General features: G+C 35.9%; 1 protein-coding gene across 3 annotated transcripts in view; it reads right to left on the minus strand.

Moving 5' to 3' along the window:
• The window catches only part of LOC120519020 (autophagy-related protein 2 homolog B-like), a 68,566-nt gene that overhangs the window by 2,114 nt on the left and 52,612 nt on the right, over window positions 1-13,840 (minus strand). For all 3 annotated transcript variants that reach the window (XM_039742098.1, XM_039742099.1, XM_039742100.1), the window contains exons 29-40: window positions 13,143-13,345; window positions 12,345-12,571; window positions 10,792-10,909; window positions 6,900-7,094; window positions 6,716-6,817; window positions 6,529-6,607; window positions 4,948-5,149; window positions 4,253-4,322; window positions 4,081-4,163; window positions 3,799-3,920; window positions 2,729-2,883; window positions 1,655-1,804 (exon numbers count right to left, since the gene is read on the minus strand). In XM_039742098.1, the coding sequence (XP_039598032.1) occupies window positions 1,655-1,804; window positions 2,729-2,883; window positions 3,799-3,920; window positions 4,081-4,163; window positions 4,253-4,322; window positions 4,948-5,149; window positions 6,529-6,607; window positions 6,716-6,817; window positions 6,900-7,094; window positions 10,792-10,909; window positions 12,345-12,571; window positions 13,143-13,345 (1,706 nt within the window). The remainder of the gene's footprint in view (window positions 1-1,654; window positions 1,805-2,728; window positions 2,884-3,798; window positions 3,921-4,080; window positions 4,164-4,252; window positions 4,323-4,947; window positions 5,150-6,528; window positions 6,608-6,715; window positions 6,818-6,899; window positions 7,095-10,791; window positions 10,910-12,344; window positions 12,572-13,142; window positions 13,346-13,840) is intronic.

The raw sequence follows: 13,840 nt of genomic DNA on the forward strand, positions 1-13,840 counted from the left end.
ATAAATAATGTCAACTTTCATACCACAAATGAAATCATCAGCCTTACATTAAAAAAAAACAAAACAAAAAAACAACACACTGAATTTTCTAGTCTATAACATTCCAAAATCTATTCAAAGCAAATTCATTCATATGTCAATATCATTCTATGGCTAATGCAAGTAGTGATGTCTAAAATGATGAGTGTGCTTGTTCACAAGAGGTAAAATTTAAATCGTAATTTTTGTAAACTTGTGTACTTGTACCCCTAAGAATTGTAAATACAATCATGCACCCACTTTATGGCTCACTGAGTTGAGGTCATTCATACTTGCGGCTGAGGGCCATAGGAAAATAGGATAATAATGTTCTAGAAATTTCCAAAACCAGTCGCTACAGGACACCGTATGTATACAGTATCTTTTGTTTATCATGTTATTTGTGGCAGCACTATCAGCCATAGAATGATACACACCATATAGAAGCAGTAAGAGAAGCAGTGGTGGAACTGCAGTGGCAGACGTCTCTTGGATGTAGTCTTCCTTTCTGTACTGATGCTGCAACCAACAAATGGCCACAAACAAGCAATTACACAGACCTGGTCATGCAGCCGCTGAGACTTGAAGATCGGTTTGGGATACGCTGTACTGGCAGTTAAAGTATGCGTACAACTGGCCCACATGAGCTAAGTTGTACTCTTTGTGACTGGGGCAGCACTGTGGTGCAGAGGTAGTGCTGCTGGCTCACAGTAAGCAGACCAGGGTCCCCTCTGTGTTGAGTTTGTATGTTCACACCGTGTCTGCATGGGATTCCTCTGGGTGCTCCAGTTTCCTCCAACATTCCAAAGACATGAAGATTAAGTGAGTTGCTGATGCTAAATTGGCCCCAGTGTATGGGTTTGTGTGTGTCTGTGCGTTTGCCCTTGTCAATGGACAAGTTGCATCTTGCTAAGACAATTTAAACATAATGATTGCACACAATGTTGGCTTGATTGTACAATGCTTATGCTGCATGACCCTGTGCCTTCCTGTTGTATAGCCAAGTAAATTTGTCGACATGCGATCAAGGAAACTATGGCCAGAATTTCAAAACCTCATAATATTCTACTTAGCATTTAAAAGCACTGACAGAATATTTTAAATTAAGTTGTCTGGTCTTTAGTGTTTTGCTGTAATAATACTCCACCATTTTCTGCTGACAATCCAAATTATGTTTCATTTCACCTAAACACCACCTTGACCAAAATGTAAATCCCTTCACTTTTAATATCTATGCAAAGATAACGATTATATCTTACACAAAATAATGCTTAATTTGTTACGGAGGTTTACAAATTGTAATATGTGTAAACTGCCTAATTATCTTGTTTCTATTTTTTGCTTTTATATTGTCATTAGCTCACTACAAAGCATATATGATGCAACATCCAACATAAGTATTCAGACAAAAACTGTCATACCTTGAGGGTTAAACATCAATGCAGTCTGAAATTTACCAAAACTGATATTTCTCTGACAAGCTACAATTGGAACTTTTTACATCCCATGTTAGATTTAAATATACAATTCAAAAAATAGTTACAAAATGAGAAAGCATGTCTTTTAAAATATCCAAAGCTCCTCTTGATGTAAACATTTTAATACTATTAAAGAAAAAATGACTGCTATACAATACCTCCTTGACAACTGTGTATGCTTTGGCTACACCTTCTCGCAAGTCGACTGGTTGATGCGTTAGGCGATAGTGAGAGAGGCGCTTGATTCTTTTTAACTCACTGTCATCAGGTCCAGGAGATACCATATCATAGGCCGTTTCAGCTGCTGCCTGTGTTGGAAGGAAAAAAAATATCCCTTTTAAAATACTTTAACCAAGCTGTCTATTTGGACTTAGTTATATTATACTATTTTAACACAGCATACTCCTGTTATACCTGCAAGCGCACATGTTTATATTGTTTTTTTTTAATAATTACGGTAGTCATTGTGAACAGCTAAAATTTTCCATTCTTGATCTTCTCCATCTCCTGGATTGGTGCTTTGTCATTGCTACTACTCCTCAAATCTTTATTTAACTTAAGTTGATGGAATGATATGAATACATTCTAGGGAGAAGAGGGCAGTGTCCCATGTATCTCAGAACAGCACAAAAGACCTTTGTCTTGAAGAAATACACCCTGTCTTGTGCTTTCTGTTCCATCCTCCCTACCTATCTGCTTTAAATTTCCAAGGGAGTTAAAGGGCATTGTTATTCTCCTTGTCCAGTGCTCGTACCATAAAATCATATGCACAATAGCAGGGCATGTGCTCATAGCTGCATTCAATTAAGGTAAGATAGGTAAGATAACATATCACTAATTTCTAACAAGTATCTGGGGTCTTCATCTAAAAAACTACAGACCACTTCCAAAGCTACAAATTTGTAGCTCACAGAATATTTAAAACCTATGAAATATTTATAGACCTATAAGTACTGAAAAGAAACTTACACTAAAAATGTATGCAATGTATATGCTGTATATATTCAGTTTAAACATACACCTTTTACTGTTGTTCCAAAATTCTCAGAATTATATAAAAATATATTACTGAGTGAGTGTGGATACATGAAAGTACCTTGTGCTGGCAATATGTCTACAGTTAATCTTAAATGAACAAGCTCTAATTCCACATTGACTGAAAGATCAGTTGGAGGTAAGGGGACACATGCAGCTAAGATATCTTGAGCATGCATAATTAACTTCATATTTACCTGAATTGTCTGAACCATCCTATTGGTTAGTTCCAGAGCAGCCATAGCAGTTGAGGTTCCAAAAGAAGAAGCACCACGCTGAAAACCCCTAACGATTCTTCCATCTTTTCTATACTGTTCAATTGGTAGCCAAACCAGGTCTTTTACACCCTGAACTGAAAAGTGACAAGAAATAATAAACTGTATATGTCAAAAAATATATGCTACTCATGATATTGCACTATTACACTGAAATTCAATAATACTCTAGCATTCTGAATGATCAACAGAAGGAATTTTATTGGTGAACTCAAATAGTAATCACGATACATTCACTTACAAAGCTACGTCAAACTCCATTTTATTTCATTTGTACATACGATTATGGATATTTTCATTTAGCTGATGAATGGACACAGATACTGTAATTACTTTGACCCCACTGTATAAGTTATTAAACAGCAACATGCCAAATACATTAATCTATACTTTCATATCCATTGCCAATGTGCTACACACAAAATATTATAGTCTTGCAAGGTGAATATACAATAGTTGATATAAACAATTTTAAAATAGAATAACTTACTTTAGGGTTGTATGCACAATAAGCAAGTCTAGTATCTTATTTTCATTACTAAAATAATATACTGGGCTGGCACAGTAGCGCAGTGGTAGTGCTGCTGCCTCGCAGTGTGGAGTTTGCATGTTCTCCCTGTGTCTGCGTGGGTTTCCTCCGGGTACTCCAGTTTCCTCCCACAGTCCAAATACATGCAGGTAAGGTGCATTGGCAATTCTAAATTATCTCTGGTGTGTGCTTGGTGTGTGTGCGCGCCCTGTGGTGGGCTGGCACCCTGCCCGGAGTTTGTTTCCTGCCATGTATTGGCTGGATTTTGCCCCAGCAGACCCCCCGTGACCCTGTGGTTAGGATATAGTGGGTTGGATAATGGATGGAAACAATATACTGCACATATATCATTACAGGCAGTAAATTAACTGCAGCTTCTCCACACAAGCTAAAAAGGTAGTCAAACTACTACAGCTATCACAGCAAGTTTTATAAAAAATATTATGGTCAATATCTCACTTACCTAATTGGACCAAAGAATGGATTGGGCCAACTCCTCCCAAAATTCCTGGCAGCTGATTTTTTTTAATATCATTTAGCCATTCACCAATTGCATAAGCAAAGAGTTTATCAACACCCAGTAGTCTTAAAAATAAAAACAAACAAATAAGAAAGAAATTTTAAGTGTACTTGCAGTTTAAAAAAAAAACACAAGTCCAATGTGCATTTCAAAGTAGAAAATTGTTTTGTTAGTTTGAAAATACATTTATATTCCTAGAGTGTATATAAGCAAAGGTGGCCCTACCCTTGCCTGCAGCAAAGTCTCTTCAGCTTCAGTTCTGAACAGTTGAGTTGAGTTAGCCCGATTACGATGCCTGCAAAGGTGCCCTGAAATGAATTTTCATACATCAAACAGCTATCCAATACATAATTTCCCTACTAAACATAAAACTTTTTTTTTTTCTCTAATTTCATACCTGCTCCATTGCCATGTGTTTCCCATGGTAATCCAGGCGAATGGGTACTTCTGAAGTAAAACGGAATTCCCTGCAATGCAAGTAAATGTTCAATAACTAACTGGTAGATTTATTCTTCTTCTGCTGCAATGTTGTTTTGCAAAAGCCCCATTCAGTGTAGAGGTATTTTTCTGAATTACACAGTGGCTGAGAATAAAGCAGTCTAGTTTTTCTATCTAGTATCTATCCTTTACAAAGCTTTTTTCTTGAATCAAATTCTCCTTGGGGTTTTCAGGTACACTGTTATCCAAAACAAAAAGCCAATACTGTATTCTGTATTTTCCAATGCTGTGTAGGTAAAAATTCTCCCAATACTGCAATGCAACTCTTTCTGGCACTAGCCAATTTCATGGTATAGTTAAACAATTGTAAAGGCCCGGCAGTACATACTATATGTCATATGAGCAGTAACTGATAACCCAATTTATCTGTGAACAGAACGTCAAGAGTGACTTCTTTGATAACATTATTTTTAGGATATGGAAAGATCTGTATGCTACTTAAAAGTGCAATTTCTTTCAAATTCAAAGTTGTTTAAAAGTGAGTCAAAAGCATAGTGAGATACTAAATAAAAAATTGTGTTGGTATGATAAATTTATTAAGCCAAGAAAACACATGTATTTCATTATATTACTTAAAATGTCTGATTTGTATACCTGAAGAACACTGGCTGGTCAGTAAATGACGCTCCTGAACTGGAAGTGTCAGCTTCACCATGTTCTGTGCTGCTGGAAAGTGTCATTCCATTCATGCTCTGTCTGCTTTGTCCTGGGACTGAAATTATTGGAGCAGGATCCAAACTGCTACTTCCATGCTTAGGAAAGCTACAGGACAGGTCTGGTGCTGGAGGCTTCTTCGCTGTCAAAAAACATTTTGAATATTATTTACTAAAAATAGTTTTAAAAGGCTCCAAATTTATTCATGTTGAATTAATAAAAATAGTTGCAAAATGCATGAGATTAAGTAACACATAATGGATAAAGGAAAATAACAAATTAAAAAATAAGCTTTACTTTCTCTTTATTTGTCCTACTTGCACCAAGACATCTGCTCCAAATGATTCAAAACACTGAAAACAATTAATTTAAAACTATAGCTGCTTAAAATTTAAAATAAATGATTAAAACCAGGGTTTCTTAAACATTTTTTTCTTGTGACCCAGTGTGTTCAAAACCCAATCCACAACAACAGTCAGATTGGGAGATGGGGGGATATGGTCCCCCTTGGAGAATCACCAGCGATGTTATAGCAGAACAATGTCGCTTGGTCAAATAGACCACAGCAACCCGTCGCAACCAAAAACAATAAAGTTTCTAGAAACGTTTATTAAACAAAGCTCCAAAGCAAGCAAAACTAATGATTTAGAAGGCAAAAACGAAAAACTAAGGAGAAGGGCAGAGATTAAAAAAAACAGAAAATGAAAATAAAACAAAGTCTGAAAGGAATCCAAGAAAGGCACACGAACAACAAGAACTGCTTGCCTCAGCAATAGTGCCGAGGCACCTAACAACTCGTATAAGCCAAGGGTGGTCCCATAGCTGCAGCATCAGGATCTCATCTCCTTTGGCTTAATATATAAGAAACAAGGAACATAATTAACATAGCAAGATAAAGTAAAATAAATAAACAAGAGAATGCTAGTTAAAGAACAATACATCAGAAAAGGAAAGAAAACAGAAATGGATTTACCAACACAAAACAAGAAACTTGGTCAAATCATAACAGGATCCATTTTAATGTCCACAATTTACACTAAAGAAACAGTTTACTGTACGCTTATAACACATGGAATCAAGTGATCTGAATTAATTTGTAGAATTTTGCAAGATGACATGTCAGCATTTACGCAAATCAATTTAATGTATATTTTACATTTTTTATATTTTTATTTATATTAATGTCCTTCAGAATTAAGTCACATTTTATTATCTGCTATATGTATGTCTATTACAGTACACAATTTTGTAATCAATTGCATGTAAATAAAATACAGTTTAAGTAATTACTTAAGCCATAAAGCCCCTTGTTACTCTGGTTGTGCAAACCGCACATATACTGCAAATTCAGATTTTTTATATTAATAATATGAGATAAGACCACTATTAATTAAATTAAAATCTTTTTGGGTATTCTCTGAGTATTCTTTTTAATTTGCCATTAAATAGAACGTGAAAGCATTCATGCCTGTGAGAGTGTATGATTAGACTGAAAAGTAAAAACGAAGGAGACTGAATTACCTTCTTGTTCGGGTGGTGCTAAAAGCTCCACCTCAGCAGCTAGACTAGAGAAAAACTCTTTCAGGAAAAACAGAGCATCCTGTGAAGATAAAGAGAACTGGTTTGATTCTTTTCTACCTTAAAGAAAGCAGAGAACCAAAAAGAAAATACACAACTTCCTCAAATGTATATTTTTTACATTACAGACCTGATCGATATTCAGACGAAGGGGCATCAAAGAAACTCGCAAACAGCACTCCTGGGGTGCACGTCCTGACTCAGGACAAACGTGTAAAGCTTTCACTGTCAGCTGTAGAAACATAATGAATTACGTTGCATTGAAATGACCATGCACAAAATAGTCCTTGCACCATCCCTGGGTGTACTCTTACCATATTAGAATGTGCCTTTCTGGGTAATTCCTTGCTGGAATACAGATAAAGGAATTTATTCATTTGTGATGATGCCAGACGGTCCCGTATCTCTAAGTCCTGAACAATAAACATCTGTCGGGACACTGGCCGCTCCCCTACACCGAATTCACAGTCTGTCCCACTCTCGGGGTAAACCTCATGCTGGAACTTCACCTGTAAAAAGAAGGAAATTTTAGGAAAAATGTAGTACAAATGCATAGAATGAAAGTTAAACTAGTTTTGTGATGGTGCAGGTAGGCTCCAAGCTGCTGTTGCATCAGGGGAGCCTCTTGAACCTACCACTGTCAATAATGTAATCGAGATGAGCTGGGAAAATGAAGACACATACAGTTGGTAAGGGGTTGGTACAAAAAGGTGATAAGTGCTTTTATTAAAAACAAATCCAAAAAAAAAATCAAAAAGAGTTCAAACAAATAGAGCAGTGAGTCAAAAAGTCTTCAATAAATAAATAGTTCAATTAAAATAAGGTGAAAGTGAAGGATAAAATCAGTTCATAAATAATCCTTTAAAAACAAGGTTAAAAGCACACAGACAGTTCTTTTTACCACAAATTCACAAGCCTCAGTGCTGCTGTCTAAACGCTGATGTCTCCTCAGCTTACCCAATATGGGATCCAGCAACCAAGGAGACTCCCAACTGATAGTACACTCAACCTTCTCATCCAGGCTCGGGTCCCTATTGCCTGGCCTTGACAACCCTGGGGTGCCTCTCTGAGCCGCATACACCTCTCACTGCCAGTCCCTCAGCGTCTGTGGAAACACGGCATATGGAGCCACCCCTATTCCCCTGCAATCACTCAGCAGGAGCTTCCCTACCTCTGCCTCCTGCTGCCCGGAGGCTCACTCCTGACCACCTGCCTCTATTCCTAGCTCTTTCACTCTCTCTATAGCTGTCTCTTCTTCTCTCCAGTTAACCTTCGCTCACCATCTTCTTCGGTTCTCTCTTTTCTATACCAATCACCCCTCTTGTACCAGCACCCCCTTATATGCCTCCATGGGCACACAGCCTCAATTGCAAATCGCGGCAAGCCAATGGGACAATCAAGACAGATCATACCCTCACATGCAGGTGCGCTCCATCCATCCATCCCAATCACTCCAGTAACCTCCTGCAGCCACGAGAGTATGCACACCCATAGAGATCGAGTCAGCTATTTAATTATTCAAAAACCGACCACGTGCTGCTTAGCCGCGGACCCATTATTCCAGAAGTTTCATTGGAATTGTGTAGAAAACTTAAACAAAATACTTACATGAAATCACTGAAATACATCCATTAATTGTTGATTGTGTTAATACTTGATAAGGCATCGATAGCTACTTGAATATGAGCCTACAGCAAAGAATGTGTTTAGCGCTGCAGCCTGGATTCAATTTCAGGCATGGACAATCTCTGTGAAGATTGCAAATCCCTCAAGTATGTGTGTAGACTTACTATAAAAAATGTTTCTGTTAAATCACAACTGTAAACTGGGATATTGTGACTATGTGCCCAAGTGTGGTATTTGCTCTGCAGCCACTTGTCCTTGAAAAGCCTCTGGCTCAATTTTCACAGGTTAATGGAAAAAGTCAAACAGAATCAATGGATGTTTGGATGGATAAAGTCAGCTATTAAAATCACACAAAGATAAGACTCTACAATTAACATGGCATAGTGGCTAAGGGACTGGACTTTAACCTACAAGGTTGCTGGCTGGACATTACATTCTCCATGTGACAGCAAGTCATCTTCATATGTCACAAAATATACTACAAAGGTAACTGTATGTAAGGAATAGATAGGTCACTTGAGCATCATTTTTGACATAATCTCCAGGGTTATTAAATACATTTAGTCCAACAGTCATCTACATGTTCATTAGGACCATGTCAAGAACATGCTCAATATTGTCAGCAGTAGAGGATATGAATGGGTAACCTGATTGTACTTCATTTATGACACTCTTAAGGTCATTCTTGAACTTTTCTGTCCATTAATAGACATGTCACTAAAGCACAATGTTGTTTCCATACCATGCTGAAAGTTCTCAAAGGATTTAAAGCACCTTCAGCTGACAAAAAGTGGGTAAAAGCCCCTGAAGTTCTTCCATGGTGCAAGGCAACGTAGACAAAAGTGACATGCATGCATGTGTAAATACCACTGCAGTCCACAGTACAGAAAGTTCAAACACTATTGCAGCTACTTTTTGACTTACCCTCGTAATAAAGTCTACATGCAAACAACTGTTTAAATATCCTGATCTACGTATGTGCATTAAGCATTGGAAACACACTCCTTACATAAAATGTATTTTTCCTTTTTTATCAGTCAAGAAAGGCATAGATAATTTAAGAAAATTTTATTTAAAAGTTTAAGCACAATAACTAAAATGGCATTAGCTTTAAAACAGATATTTTAAGAAGAGAACTGAACTATCCATTTTTCTATATTCACAACTGCAGTTTGGCTCAGCTTTGCAGGAGCTGTAACCTAACCTGATGACAAAGAGTCTAATGATGTAACTTTCACTAAAGGACATTCAGTTTATTTAAAGGTAATTTGTGACACTCAAGGACTGTGTTTCTGATACAGATGTGAGCAACACTGAAGCACCACAAAGAACAGTATCTCTTTACACCTCAGACTATAAGTACAAGGCCAGATAATTTCACTTTCAAAAATTCTCAAGACGATTCTGCACTTATGGGGTGTATCGATTAAGGGGATGAAACAAGGAACTGCTTATTGACTTTTGCTGCACCAAAGAGCCTCTAAACCTGATCACTATTCAGGGGTGTGGATGTAGAGGTGGTCCACTCCTACAAGTACTTGGATGTTCACATCAGCAACAGGCTGGACTGGTCTTATGACACACAGGAAGGGGTACAGCAGACTTTATTCCTTAGGAGACTGCATTACTAAATGTGGGTAGTGGTATCCTGCACATCTTCTATAACTATGTGAATGCCATTGAAATTTTCTATGCTGTGGTGTGCTGGGCTGGCAACATCATTTCAAGGGAAGCCCACTGAATCAACAGGCTAATTAAAAAAGTAGGCTCAATTATGTTATGCACTTTGGGCCCTCTGCATGTAGTAATTAAGGAGAGGAAGAAAACAAAACTGAGTGCCATTATGAACAATGCCATACATCCTCTCTCTGCCACACTTGTACTGAGTACTATCAGTCGAAGAAACATTTGACAGAAGTGTGTCAAGAAACGCTATGGGGGCTCCTTTACTCAATGTCTGCATAATGACTCACTGAGACTGTGACTGCCAAGTCAGAAGTTTCTTTCTTTGTAGAGACATTCTAGGGTGTATTCAGATCATAATGTGCATGGTATTATTAATTTATTAAGCTTGTGTAAAAAGCCAAATTTCTCACTGGGACAAATAAAGAATGTTAGTGTGTTCATTAGTTTATTTATTTGTTCTTTTTCTGTCTATTTAAACACAAACATAACTACAGTATGTGCATACTCACACTATGGCAATTTAGAGGACCAATTGACCTGAATTCACATATTTAAACTGAGGTATAAAAAACTGAAGTGTCAGGAAGTAATAAAGGTGACATATAAAGAATATGAAAAATGTACAAAAAAATCAGCCATGTATGAGAAAAGTGAGATGGTTTACCTATCTTTTTTTTCTTTTTGCATTCTGCGCTCAATATGATGAATATAAAAAAATGACCATTTAAACTTATATAAAAATTAGTGTATATAAATATATTATTAATATAATACAGTAATATAAAATTAGTTTAAGAAAATACCTAGACTTGCATATATTTTGTATTTAAGGCATCATAAATAACATAATTTTACAGTACGTAATTAATTAATTAACCCAAGTGATTTTTGTACCTTGCTCAGCTGTATTTCCATGAGAACATCAAGCTTTCTTCCTCTTCCACCACCAATACGAGCCGAGGTACGGCCCTGCCTCACTGGAGTTTGTGATGGAGAACTGTGTGGCGTGCAGCTATAGAAACATAAAAGTTCTTCATAAACATGCATGCCGCAATTTCCTCTTTGATTCAAAAGTCACTAAATAATTTCCAGCAACCATAACATAAAAAACTTTCCGAAGTTTCCTAATTTTAAATACCACTGAAACAATTTTCTAATGTCCTCATCTTGAGACAACACTTTTTGATCAATCAACACATTTTTTCAATATTTATTTTCAATAATTTTTGAAATAGTTATTTTTTCGTAAGTGTGATAAGCTGTTATTTTCAAAGTGAACTTATAATTATCACTTTTATTTAAAAAAAAAAATAAAAAATCCTGGAGCAGCCTTCAATTGCAAGGAATAGCGTTTTAGCAAAAATCTGAAACAAAAGCCTTATGTATATGCATGTCAAGAAGAGGTTCTGTGTCCTGGAATAGTCAACCAAAGCCTTGACCAAAATCCAAATGAAGTGCTGTGGCAGGGCATGAAGATGGCTGTTCACACAAGACAACCTTTAAACCTCATAGCCCTTGCTGGGTTTTGTAAAGAGGAATGCAAATGATCACTCCAGCAGGGTGTCAAGAGACTCATAATTGGTTAAGAAAACTGTTAAAGAAGATGCTACAAGTTATTGACTGAAAAGGGTTCATTTACACAAGAATACCTGCTAAAATTACAGTCTAATAATCTAAGGAGTTCAAACCCATTTTTATGTGTGGGAAATCTTTATTTTGGACATTCATCCTGTTTGTTCATTAACAGTTCTGGCCCATATAATATTTCCATACTATGTAAAATAATGAGCAAAAACTTCAGTCATAACCTCAGATATGGTTTACGGTGTCTTTGTAAGATGGACATATTGATGCAATATTGTATAATGTTTGTGTGCACCAATATAAAATATCGGATTGAAAATGCATAGATAAATAAACAAGCAAACAGATGTGTCATACATTAAAAAAATACCATGAATGTAAGTCTATAATTGAAGCATTGATAAAGTTGTGCCTTGTAATTATATCTATACTGTACAGGTCAAAGATAATCCAATAAAATACAGTGATGAGGTTCCCACTTTGCAGGACTTTTATTTTATATATGAACTAGTGCTCCATCTACTGCAAATGTAAACTGTTTAGGAAGTTGTGTTTTTATAAAATTACTAAATGAAGCTTTCACGAAGTTAAGTGTCTGAAGCAATGACAGCAGCCCATGATTATTGAAAAACTAAATTTTACTTCAAAAATAATCTTTACGTCAAACAAAATGAAACATCTTTATACTATGAGAGTAAAGACTAATAAGTATGAAAGAGGAAAATATACAAAACCATACCATCTCAACAAATTCTATAAATAAATATCATTAATATATCATTATAATTTTAGATTCACAGACAGCAAAAACGTAGAATCTAATGGAATTAATTTTTAAATGTTCTGCCAAAAATATGACTCACATGTGACTCTTAGCTGGGGAGGATGTGATCTGCCCACTCCCAAAATCTCTGCCTCCATACAAGTGCCAAATGAGAGAGATTTCCTTCACTAAATACCTAATCTCTGGAACAGGGAAGCGCATTGGCACCTTATTTGAGTCAGCCCTGTCAACAGGGCAAAAGTGATTTTCTTTAATTTCAATTGAATCCATGGTTAGCTTCTTCACTAGTGGCTCTTCATCACGATCCTACATAAATACAAATGGTTTAAAACCAGCTTTAGCTTTTATTAGATTAAATTTATTTATTCGGTGGAGTATGAAAGTAGGATAATTTCCATATATATATATATATATATATATATATATATATATGGCCCAACATAACACTAGAGCATATGTCAAAATGTTGTATGAAACCAAAGATGATGGTTAGGACATGAGAGAATGTACAATGCACATTCTACGGTTATCATCAATTTCCATAAAGTAAGTCAGAAAACAAATTCTACTTAGAAAAAATTTAGAAATGCTCATAACATATTGATAACATATTGATTAAGAAACTTAAATTATATACTATAAAAAGGTATTTCAAAAATACAGATCAAGCATCACCTCAAAAAGACTAAAACTGGACTGAATGAGCTTTACAAATAGCAACTGAATTAACTGATATACACATTAGGGCAAATACCTTCATAATACATGCAAGGAATTCTAATTTATTAAAAAAAGGAAAGTGCAAACCAGAACTTTTTGCCTGGGTGCTACTGTACATAACAAATAACAGGAAAAGTAACTTTGTTTTGCTACTTACATTAACTCCTGATAAGGGAGTTTCTAGAATACAGAAATCGTCACTCTCTGGAGCAGACTCTGGAACTGCAGTGAAAATCATTGGCTGGTGAAAAGGTATGTGGGTTGGGCTTGGCTCCCGCGAAGAAGTACCACTCTCATCTGGAAACAGGAAGAGATCAGAACGAGCTGGCTCCACTGTTTGTGCAAGTACATCATGTGAACCTTTAGAGAGAGGAAAAAAGACAGTGTTATATGTACAGTAACAACATTTATTAAAACCAATAATAAAGTTAAAATAAATTGTAGGACACAATTAAAAATATATTTATATTAATGCATATACCATTATATAATGGAAATGAAGGCTTTAAAAATAATTTAGAGTAGCAAGCTTGCACAACAACATTTAACAATACGAAATGTTTGCATCATTGACTCGAAGTTTATCTTTAAATCTAATTTTGGCAATGAAATAACTCCATAGATAGGCAAAAACAGATTAATTTTGTTCTGCTTCATCAACCGGATTATTGCCTAAGCTTTCTGTTTCAACTTCTCATCCCAAGAAAGAAAAGCATGCATTCTAAAAAGACTGGAAAAATAAATGATCTTTATCACAGTCATAGATTGCTATATGATATACATGAAACATTTGATCTTGATACCTTAAATATTTTATTTCCATTTAGTAGTTTACCGTGGTTAAGCATTTACTTT

This window comes from Polypterus senegalus, chromosome 18 (genome assembly GCF_016835505.1).
Source record: "Polypterus senegalus isolate Bchr_013 chromosome 18, ASM1683550v1, whole genome shotgun sequence".
NCBI classification, from domain to species: domain Eukaryota; kingdom Metazoa; phylum Chordata; class Cladistia; order Polypteriformes; family Polypteridae; genus Polypterus; species Polypterus senegalus.